Source organism: Abrus precatorius, unplaced genomic scaffold, assembly GCF_003935025.1.
Source record: "Abrus precatorius isolate BTA unplaced genomic scaffold, Abrus_2018 Scaffold11, whole genome shotgun sequence".
Lineage (NCBI taxonomy): Eukaryota > Viridiplantae > Streptophyta > Magnoliopsida > Fabales > Fabaceae > Abrus > Abrus precatorius.
In genome coordinates, this window is record NW_020874303.1 from 26158767 (window position 1) to 26170977 (window position 12211).

At 32.4% G+C, this 12211-nt stretch overlaps 2 protein-coding genes across 2 annotated transcripts; one reads left to right on the forward strand and one right to left on the reverse strand.

The window, feature by feature from the left end:
- Window positions 1-1233: 1233 nt before the first annotated feature.
- Window positions 1234-4533, reverse strand: LOC113854665 (rho GTPase-activating protein 5-like). Its single transcript, XM_027485807.1, has 5 exons — window positions 3994-4533; window positions 3736-3856; window positions 3453-3572; window positions 2123-2353; window positions 1234-1829 (listed from the first exon to the last, which is right to left on the reverse strand). Exons 1-5 carry the CDS (start codon window positions 4329-4331, stop codon window positions 1305-1307), a joined length of 1335 nt encoding a protein of 444 aa, XP_027341608.1. The 5' UTR covers window positions 4332-4533; the 3' UTR covers window positions 1234-1304.
- Window positions 4534-6497: 1964 nt separating this feature from the next.
- On the forward strand, window positions 6498-9171 carry LOC113855083 (probable calcium-binding protein CML48). Its single transcript, XM_027486548.1, has 5 exons — window positions 6498-7018; window positions 7113-7159; window positions 7861-8036; window positions 8385-8403; window positions 8737-9171. The coding sequence occupies exons 1-5, from the start codon at window positions 6676-6678 to the stop codon at window positions 8845-8847; spliced, it is 696 nt and encodes a 231-aa protein (XP_027342349.1). The 5' UTR covers window positions 6498-6675; the 3' UTR covers window positions 8848-9171.
- The last annotated feature ends 3040 nt before the right edge of the window (window positions 9172-12211 follow it).

Below are 12211 nucleotides of genomic sequence, written 5' to 3' on the forward strand. Positions count from 1 at the left end.
TGTGAACGGGGATACTACTTGCACTCACACCCTTCAACTCCAATCTTTGAATTTTAACACATTTAAATGTTGCTACAAATTTGATTAACCACTTCCACTTGTTAGCCAAACAAGTGGCACTTCATGATTGAACAACGTGGCATGCTATATGTACAACGTCATGTGGTGATATCTAGTGCCACGTTATCAAGTTAGCATTGGTTGAAGTCTTGCAATTTAAGGATGATAAGACCACTGAAACTTAGTTCATACGGGATTATCTTTCTTGCAATGATACACAAGGTGTGTCCTTAAAGATGAATCTATTTTGCACTTTGCACTCTCATATAAGCATTGTTTTATAGGGAATTGGTGATGGACTAATTAATGGGTTTGTTCACTAATTAAAGCACTTGTCCTGCTGGTTAAATTTGGAATCTCCTTCTACATCACATTCTTCTTTCAGCACTAGGATAAGGCTACAGAATAGAATTGCCACAAACCAAGAACTTTTGCATGCTTGCCTTCTTGTTCTACCACTACCATTTGTGATTATTATTTATCATTGGTGGAAAGAGCGAGAGGAATATTCGGTTTAATCCTTTATACTTGCCCGCTCTTTTCTAGGAAAATGGTTGGTTCTCACTTAGCACTCCCTTTCACTGCCTTATCCCTTGTAGAAATTTACATACAAATAAGACACAGATGCGTTTTGGTGGGAAAGTAGCATCATAGCATGCAACGTTTTCTTTAAAGAATCATAGCTTTGTGGTTTTGTTTCCTCGTGATATTTCCCACCTCCATAAAATGTCATGGCATTGTTCTACCTTTGTGGACCTGAAGCCTCCCAAATCAATCATACAAATTTTTTGAAAGTTTGTTGTAAAGTTCTATTCCACTATTATGGTATTGGTCCAGGAAAAAAAAAAAGATTCCACTTAGACCTAAATGTGTGGCGTGCATATTATTTTCATCTTAGCCATGTAAGATTATGCCCAACTTATTGGACCAGCCAAGCACTGGCAGGAAAACAAATTAGCTGAGCATGGGTCCGAAAGTACATTCAAAAGTGCAACAAAAGATGAATTTATGATTACGGAATAATTATGAACACGAATAAACACACAGAAATGAGATTTCATAAATGTTAGTGTGATCATAGTGCTACTTTTTAAATCTGATAAGTTATACAAGCATAGGAAATAGAGAAAACATAAAGGAAGCGTTTCACAAACTTTCCCTAGCAATTTGCAACTTCAGGCTTAAACAAACTTACAATGCCACAATGTCTAATAATCAATTTACACTTGGTGCTTCTTTTACCATCAGGCTTCGATCTGCTCAGATCTTGAATCTATGCAGTTCAAACTCCCATTTCCCCTTTTCTCAACAGGCACCGTTTGATGGATCATAGGTTGCTGGCCTTTGGTCTTTTTGGTCTCTTTTCTAGCATTGGACTTACTTGATTGGCCAGTTTTACTCTTCCCCACATTTCCTTTTGGTGGAAACTCACAATACAAATCTTCATTGCAGACAAGATCATCAGAAGAGCTTGTCAAATTGCTAGACTCTCCTCCAGTTGAAATGTTGTTCTGGAGAGATTCAGACGAACATTCTAAGACAGTTTTCTCCAAAACAAAATTTTCGTGAGTCTCTAGATTTTCTGCTGGAATATCTTGATGGCAGGAGTCCGAAAGTATATTATTTTCATTATCATAAGGTTCTAAATATAATCTAGGATAAGATTCTATCACAGAATCCTTTCTCTCCCGCACTGTCCTTAATATAAGTGTCTTCAAGAAGTTCATTACTTGAACTGCATACACCAATGCAGTATAAGGGTCTGCCATCTGCAATCAGAGAGACCAAATATCTTCATTGACTCTAACTGTACCATCGATAGATCAACTATCACATTAGCATCTTTATTACTTGGGAAAAACACAACACATTAAAGTTAAAAGTTTGTCAGAATGATCACGACCAATATCAAACAAATAGTGCCCAAAATAAACGTTAATTGGATTTCAAAAGATGTCCATATGAAATTTAATAAAGTAGAGACATAAAATACTTTGGACTTATATAGTACATTTTTTCTTCCCCTCAAGCACTTGAGAATTGAAAAACTATTTAAACACACCTGAGTCATGTTTGGTGCAAAAACCATGGCAATGTTGCGTGCATTCATCTTATTAAGATGTTCATGTTCGACAACATCAGCCATCAGATTGATGGCCCAGTCCAAGAGTGAAGCTTCAGTATGAGGTAGATGCCTCACTAGTTCAGTACATTCCTCCTCAGTCTGGCATTGCATTACTTGCTCTTGTGATAACGAATCCAGAATGCCCGTAGGAAGTTCCCTAAACCAAGCCTTGAAAAGTACACGAATATCAAACTACATTATCTAGTATGTAATAACACATTACACATCTTTATTCCCAAAAAAAAAAAAAAAGAATAGATTGTAAGTAGCACTTACAAAAGCAGTGTTTCATAGCATTTACCTTATATCACTTAGTAAACAAGATGGTTTGTTATATAAGAATGTAATAAAATGGGAATGGAGTCTGATAGTTACTTGTTTCATGAACTATAAGAGTGATATATTCGAACTAAGTAGTGCTATGGTTTCATGAACCAGAAGTCAAACTTGTTATATTTGTCCTAGAGACGAGTTGCAGGTTGTTAGTGGCTAGCAGTAAATAAGTTGGAAGGTTAAGACAGAAGCAGAAGCGGATAAAGATGCAATTGACCAGCATATGATATAGGTAGAATGGAAAGCCGATAGAAATTTGTCTAGAACAATAAAAAAAAATACAAGATTTACAAATCACTTAAAATACGCAAAAGAATGGTGATATTAAAAGTCTTGGCAAATAAATAGTACAGGATTATAAGAGATGCCAAAGGACCATAGAGCTTATAGACTGGAAACACTAGTATTGTAGAGTGACAATATACCCTCCCCTCATAACTGCAGGATGTTCAAGACTTCCAACTTATCAGATAGTCTGTAAACCAAATATTGCATGGCAAAATAATAAAATAATAACAGGTTTACTGTTCATCTGATCCCGTAAAACAATCTAGATATGCAATGTTGTACTATTCGGTGAAATACACTTTGTAATTAATTTGGAAATGATGACTGTTTGTCTCATTTGTTAGACTTGGACAAATAACTGTTTGAAATTGTTTTTTTCTCCAATCAACAAGTTAAATCAATTCGATGCACACATGACTCTATTAGTCTATTATATGTTAGATCTATAGTAAGAGAAAATTATCGGTTACACGCTTTTTTGAAACTAGTACAAAAAATAATAATTTCTGCAAGCCAAACTAATTGTCATGTCATAGAAGAAACTTTTTTTAGTCAATATGATCAATCAGATCAATTCACCAAACAATCATCCATAAACATGTACATCAACAGAGTAAACAGAAGCAATCATCTCGCAATGCCGTACCTTAATTAGTCCTGCCAAACAATGTACATCAATGTCATCTGGGACCACTCCCAAATTCAATTGATCCCTGACATGTTCCTCTTGACCATTGTCTGCATTAATTCTGAAAATCCCCTCCACCTACATGTGTAAAATCAACCCTTTAACCCAGCAGAACCATCAAAGTAATCATTTGCAAAATGAACAAATCCCCCCATATAGTTAAATATAAAGCAGAACTATAATTTTGCTCGTTTCATGCATATTGCATCCAATAGTAAGCAAATCAATGTAGGTGATCAACCTTTAACCCTCCTTGAGCGTAGAGATGCCTTTGCATCAATAGCAGAATTGTTGGCACACTGTTCCCTCTTGAGTCAAACGATAGCTGCATGGATTCTGTTGAAACTCCAAAAACAGTTGCACTACATGTGAAAATCAAACAAAACGGTAAAACAAAATAAAGCAAAAAAACAAAATTCCAAAATAAAAATACATAATTTTTTCTCTTAAGAATTAAGATGATAACAATGAATATATATTATGTCAATGTATGAGTTACCTAGCACTAGGAGGCCTTCTGGGCACTTCAGGTTCAAACTCAACGGGCAAACCCAAGAAACCGTTGAACCTATCAAAGGTGACATGTGCAACATGGCGCACATTAGTGGGGGAGCCAATGTCCATGGGGGAGCAAAGGTGCTTGCAGTTGGTGAGACTCTTCTTGAGAAGGGTCAGAAGAAAAGCAAAGAGAGAAAGGTGTGGTCGGAGAATAGCATGGGAAGAGAATGAAGAGGAAGAGGAAGAGGAAGAGGTTGAGGTTGTTGAGGGTGTCCTTGTCTTTGTTGTTGTTCTTTGTGATGAAGCAAAATGGGGTGGAGAGTGGAGGACTTGGATCATGGCTGGCAATGAAAAAGGCCTTTACTTGGAATATAAAAAACGAAACCACAAAGATTTGCTCACAAAATGCCAATGTTAACAGTTTTGAGTTGGAGTTTGATTGAAGAAAAGTTGTGTTTGTAGGATATGTGGGACGTGAGAATCATTAACTGAGTTCTTTTTTTTATGTTGCGTGTTGTGGAGCGTTGAACAAGTAAGAGTGGAGAGAGAGAGAGAGAGAGACAGCAACTAAGAGTAGAGCTGAAGACAGATATACAAACTGGTAAGAAATGAACTCAAGAGGTTGAAACCTTTTAACACAAAATAACATTCCATCCTTTCACGCGGATAAATAATATCACATTATTATGTTAAAAAGGAATTGACATATGAAAACTATACACTGAGGTGAGAGTGAGAAGTACCAACCAACTTCCATTATAAGATTTTAAGACTTAAATATATATATATATATATATATATATATATATATATATATAAATCTGTGAACTTTTTAAATGTCAATTAATTTTTTTTAACAATCACATGATTTCTTAGCTTTTTTAGTTTTGACTGTTGATGTATGATAATAAAATTTAGATTTATTATTCTCACTCTTCTCACATGATATATATATATATATATATATATATATATATGATATATTATGTTACTTAAAAATCAAGATACAAATCTATAAAATAAATCGAAGGCCTAATAAATTTTTACCCAGACAAAGACAAACTAGACTATAGAAATTCTACGCATTATAAAAATGGAACGGTGCATAACATTTTATAATGAAAATTAATCATGTGTTATCATTGTATTAATTTGTCACACAAATTAAAGATGGAATAACCCTCCTTAATTGATCTACAGTGGTTTTTATTATTATTTTAAAAGTGTGTAAACTAATTTTTTTAATTAATTTTCATTTAAAATTAACAAGATTTTTTACAAGTCTGGAATACAATTTATTTTATTCTAGAATTATCTCTACCACTCGAATAACTCTCAATCTCCTTCATTTACGCCTTTCTCGTTTAGTTTTGACACAAAATCTTTAATTGTTAATGCCCAAAGCAATCCATCAATCGATACTCCTCTAATCCTCTGCATAGCACGCCATTGTCTTCCACGTCACTTTTTGTCCAATCATAAATCAGTAAAGCTTGCAATGAACACTTTATTTTTAAAAAAAATAAATGATATAATAATTGTCATCAATGAAACTGGACACAATGCGAAGATTTATAAACATGAAAGAGGATTAAGGGCTTTATGTAAGGAAAGAGGGTAAATGTGAAAAAGGATTAAAAATTTGGTGAAAAAATAAATTATATGAATCAACTATTAAAATAATTATTAAAAATGACTGCAAATTTATAGAAAAAAAATATTAGCAGTTGGATAAATTAAAATTAGTTACATTTAAGTAATACTATTTAAAACAAAACAAAAAAATAAGGTGTTCAATATAAACTAAATCATGGTGCATTGAAAAGATAATAAATCAAACAAATATATTTTTCAGAGACATTTTTAATAAATAAAAGTCCGTAATTAAATTATAAAACCATAAAATTATATGTAGAAAATAAAACAAGGCCATACAAAAGACAAGTCCAAGAGCTATGCAGCAATGAATGAGTAGAACTAGAAGGCTGTTTCTGAGACAAGTGGATTTTGCTAACTTTTTGCAAACTGGGCTTGGAGATATTGGGCCTATTGTTATATATTAATGGGTTCAACTGGGCCTGATATCAACAAATACAAAGCTCGCCGCCATGATTTTCAGACAAATATAATTTTCAACGAGTGAAATTACTTCTAACTATGATTTACTTTATGTTATATGTACATACAGTACGTTCTATCTATTTATCATGATTGAAACATCGTAAAATATTTAATTTTTTTAAAGTAAATATTCACTTATCAGTTTATCACAAAAAAAAAAATTAAGGGTCATCTAATTTTTTTAAAAAGATTTGATTTTCAGTTTCTGAAAAAATATATTAAAAAGTACAAACAAAATTTAATTAAACGCCATAAACTTTTCTTAAATTAATATCATATTGGAAATAAAAGTAGATTCTTAATGAAATTCTTATAAAATATATTTTGCTTTGGGATAAGTATTGAGACGACAACGGCAATATTGACCACCGCCCTGGCTGATTACTTTGTCGTGGCGTGTGGGGTTTTCTGTCGTTACGTGAATAAGAAAGATTCATAGAATAAGAAACCTTAAACATGTTTGCCTAAGTTCGCAACTCCAAGGTCGAAACTACTCTGGAAAGTACCGTTATAACTCTCTCTCTCTCTCTCTCTCTCTCTCTCCTTCAACAACTAAGCTGCCATGTCTTCCTACGGTAGATACCATTCTCAATCTCACTCCTACGCTCCTTCTGCGCCTGAGGAGCCTCCATATTCAAATGCTCCTCCCACTTCTAATTACAATCATTATGCTACACCCAATGCTTCTGCGTATTCTTCTTCTTCTTCTGGGTATTCGACTTTTCCACCAGGAACACCCCCAGATGTTATTAGGAGTTTTCAGATGGTCGATAGAGATCGAAGCGGCTTCATCGATGAGCGTGAGTTGCAGCAAGCTCTTTCTTCTGCCTTTCACCACTTCAACCTCAGGACTATTCGCCTCCTCATGTTTCTCTTCAAGCATCCACAACAACCCCTCAGAATTGGTTTATATTTTCTCTTCCATTTTTTTTCTACTTTTTTATTTTTGTTTTCTTCAATTTTATTGATGTCAACTGCCAATTGCTTGTGCTGTCACAGGACCAAACGAATTTGCAGCACTTTGGAATTGCCTTGGCCGGTGGCGAGTGAGTCTCTTTTTCATTCTTCCTATATTCTCTACAAAATTAATAAACATGTTTTCTTGTGTCAAATTTTGTCAATAATTTTCAATTCACCATTTTTTTTAACTTTAACGACATTGAACAAGATAAGAAATTATATAGAATACATTTTTATTGAAAATTATAGCATTTAAATTATCCTGTGCAACTTTTCTCAGGTTAGAAAAACCGCTCAACTAATGGGAACATCCATACAACACATTAATGTTGGGCATCAAATTTGATGGCCTAATAACATGGACTTTCATACTTGATTGACACGAATTAACATTACCAATCACTTAAACTGTTCACATGAACATTTGGTTCTATAAGAATTCAACTCTAAACCACTCATATCCCAAAATCCTAAGCTGTGAGAGGAATGACACGTTAATAGTTGTTAAGTGTTCTATTACCAGAGCTATTGGTAGCGGTTGTCATTGAATCACACGTTGTTAAGTGTTCTATCCTGTTCATGTAAATCCTCCTGACTATAGTTTATATTTGATCAGATGTGAAATTTTTTACGTTGTCACTAAGCAAGAATTGTCACATTTGTATAATAACTAAGGTTTTTTGTTAGTGATAAGTGTTTTGATGCTTTGTACACCTTTGGTTGGGTAAATTTTAACATGAAGTTTAATAGTAGAACTCACCCTTGGAATTTGTTACTTCACTTGCAGGGTATATTTGAGAGATACGATAAAGACAGGAGTGGGAAAATTGATCCATTAGAACTAAGAGATGCTCTGTATGGTATTGGCTATGCGGTACCTGGCTCGGTGCTACAACTTCTGCTTTCCAAGTATGGTGATGGAAGTGTTAGGAGGGTTGAACTTGGTTTTGACTGTTTTGTCGAGTAAGACATTTTATCTTTATCTTTGAAATGCTTATTTTATAGTCTTATTGATTTGAAAAGAGTAAACTTTCATTTTGCTCATTGAAAGATTTTTGGATCATTAATTTGATCCTTGTATGACTATAACATCAATCTGGCCCTCGAATGATACTTCTTTTTCAGCAAAATAGTAAAAAAAAAAATTACTTTTGCCATGTAATGATAAATAATGATTTGAGGACCATTTTGATGTTGGTAATGTTTGGAGCACCAAATTGATATTCTGAAATCTTTCAAGAACCAAATTGGCTTTTGCTCTATTTGAAATTTTCATTGTGTATCTCATGTTCTGTTCTTTGATGTATGCAGGTGTGGGATGATTATCAAGGTAAAACTCAACGATCTTTTGAAGCTATGGACGTGGCTCTAATTTCTTTATTTCTCATTTGTGTTTCTTATTCATTCCTTCTGTTGTTACATTAATGTGCATTATCTTCATTATGTGGTATGTGATAGGAAATAAACATTAGGGTCACATTCTGAATCCCATAAAACATACAGAAGAAAAATATGAAGGCTTGAACGCTTTGGAACATCATTTGTTCATTTCAATGTGTAAAAATGAGCAATGTCATGAAATACTTGTTCTTAGAAGCAAGTGTTGCTCCTTGTATGCATGCATGTGTTTGTCACAATGCTAATTACATTTTGCACTTTTCAGGGTCTTACTGATAAATTTAAGGAGAAGGACACACGTTATACCGGTTCAGCTACACTTTCATACGATGCCTTTATGTCGATGGTCATTCCTTTCCTTGCATCGTACGATTAAGAAGTGATGCTCGTCGTCAAGATTTCTTAGTTTTTTGGTGCTACATTCAATTGATTATTTTATGATTTAAATTGTGAAGAAATTTGTAAGGTGTAATGATTTGTTATTTTCATTTTTGTTTGAGCAATGGTAGGCATTAGATGCACACTTTCCATTCAAAGCACTGCACAAACTTCTCATTCATGTAAATTCATTTGACCAACAATGTACCTATAAATAACAATAGGGTATTTTGCGGCAAGAAAAGTGAAATAAGTGGGTGAATGATATTTGTTAAATAAATTTGATATTGATCAATAAAAATGATGTGAAGTGATGTTTATTGAAATGTGGATGCGTTTAAGCTATTTTGTTTTAGTTCTAAAAGTTATGTAAAACTGGTACACGATGGGGAGAAGTGCAAGGTACAAATACTTTTCCTTCAAGAGAAATGTTAACAACACCTTATTTAATATCTTTAAGTATTAATTAAAAATTATAAAATTACGTAAATCTTTTTTTTACTTTTAATTTAATATTTTTGTATATTTTTTATTATTTTTTTAAAAAATAACTAATAATAAAGAGGATGATAAAAAATTATATTAAAAAAAGTGTTTTTAGCCATTTTTCTCAGTTTCAATATTTGCAGAAGTAATGTTATATGTACACACTTTCACAAGCATATTGTTTTTCATTAACCAATTATCAAACTGATTTTAATCAACAACATGTTTATAGTTTGTACCTAAAAATTACTACCTTATAGATAATTGAGGGTTTGCTGTAGGAAATTGCTTTAATATAAGCAATTAAGAGCTAGGTTAGTAAAATCCTTGACTTTTAACTCTCTATTTATTCTTGGTTTCTTGTGGGACAAGTCTTAATGAGTAATGTACATATTGGTGTGTTCGTTATCCTTGGGTTTGCAAGCATGGGAGGGAAAAGGCACCATGGTAGTGTGTTTTGGTTAAAGAGAAATAGAGAAAGAATGCAGGCATCATTATCCATCAACTAGAATAGTCTTCCAGATTGTGATCAATGTGTGAAAAAAATATTGTTTAACAAAATCAATAATTAACGATTTTATTTCAAAATTTTATAATTTTTAATTAAAATTATAATTTTATGACAGTCAAATTTTATTTTTAATGTCATAAATTTTTAGTATGACATTTAAAATTTTTTTTTCCAAAGCTAATAGCATGTTAGCATTCATTGAATTCCGTTGAAGAAGTTTGAGCAACCATTATCTATGCATTCACCAACTCTTACATCATTGCATTAATAAAACATTCGAATTTGATTACATCGAGTCTAACAATCAATGATCTAGTCATATAGATTTATACCTTAATTGAATAATAACCAACTGCTTATACTGATAGCATTCGAAGGTACATTTAAATAATTTTTACAGAAATATAATTTGATTAAAATACTATCAAGTTTATTTAAACTTTTAAAGAAATTCAAAACCTGAAAAATAAATTATTTATTTTAAAAATACATCTTTATCAACTTTTAAATTATATTTTCATTTTAAAATAAAAGGAACGTTTTATAATTACAAAAAAAAATTTACTTTAGGCTTAAATATGTTATTAGTCCTTATAAATGTATATCGTTTTATGATAGATTTCTATAAATATTTTTGTTAGTATGTAATCTCTGTAAAGTTGAAAATTTAAAATTTAGTCATTGTCGTCAACTCCATTTTATTAAATGTTAAACTGGCAGACGAAAAGTCAACTCAGCATTGCCATGTGGCATGCCACGTTATTTTTTAAATAATATTTTATTATTTAAAATAAATATTTAAAAAAAATTCTCTGAACAAGTTTTACAAATTTGTAAAAAAGTTCATTCTCTTTTCCTTTCTCCTTTTTCTGTCTACTATATACCTTTTTCCCTTCTCCCAACTCCATTTCTATACATTCTCCTTTACCTCACCCTTCCCCTCTCCTTTACACCATCCCTAACTTCATTGTCACACATTCCTTCCACTATTACTCTTCTCCCATCTTCATTTTTGTACCTTCTCTAAATTCCCACCTCTCTCTCAACTCTGTGCTTGTGCCCTTCCCTTTAACCTATTCCTTCCCTCTTCCCTTACCCTCAAACAATTGTGAGCTGCAAAATAATTTGTAGGCAAAATTAAACTCTGTAATAGCTACAATAAAGAGACATGAATGAGTGGTGCAGACAAGGGAGTGGGTTGAGGATCGAAGTGGTGGGGATGGGAGAATGAAAAAAGGTGAGGAAGGAGTGGTATGAGTGAGAGGAATGAAAATGGGTGAGGGTGTGGGTGTTGGTGGGAGAGGGGATGTGGAGAAGGGGGTGGTGCCGATGGGGAATAGGAAGGGGTAAGGGAGGAAGTACGATATTTTACTGCTAGATATTGAGGTGAATAATAGAAGAATTAAAGCACATAAAGGGTATGGGACTTTTGGATATACTAAGTGCAAGAATCTAAATATGGGGCATATAGTAAAGATAATGAAGAATGAATTCTTCTTTGTCGACCTCCTACTTCTTTCATCCAATTACGATGATACAGTATGTTATGTTGAAAGCATAAATTTGGCACAGAGTACATGTTTATCTACTTATTTTGTATTTTGTTTCTAATGGCATTTGTTGAATCTATTGTCTTTGGCATTATAACTAAAGATGACTTCGACAATAGGTGAGAAAGATACAAAAAATATCTCATTTGAAACTAACCTCTCACCACATAATTTTTTCTCGTTGCGTCAACAGTAGCATATTGAGTTTGAATGATTTCAATTTGTGTCCAATAATCATCATTTTGAGATTATTCTTGCAAGTTAATATCTAACAACAAATAAAGCCAATCTAGAAAGAGAAATGGTTGATGAAAGATGAGTAATGAATATAAAATAGTTTCTTGATAAAAAGGTGTAAAGGGGGGAGTTAGGATAGCTTAATGGAATGGAGAAGAAGATAGACTTTTTTACAAATTTGTATAACTTGTTTAGGGACTTTTTTTAAAATATTTATTTTAAATAATAAAATATTATTTTATAAAAAACATGATATATCATGTGACAGTGCTAAATTAGCTTCTCATCTCCTAACTCAGCACTTAAGAGAATGGAGTTGACGGTAGGGACTAAATTATAAATTTCTAACTTTATAGAAACTAATTCTAACAAAAATATTTATAAGGATCTATTACAAAATAACCTACGTTTATAGAAACTATAACATATTTAAACCTACCTTTTATAATTTTTCATGCATTCTTAAAATTTGTGAATTTTTTCATGTACTCGAAAAATATTATTAAATTAATAATTTTTTTGGATAAACTCTTAAATATATGTTACATTACTATTTTCGTTGTTCACTTTACCCGGTC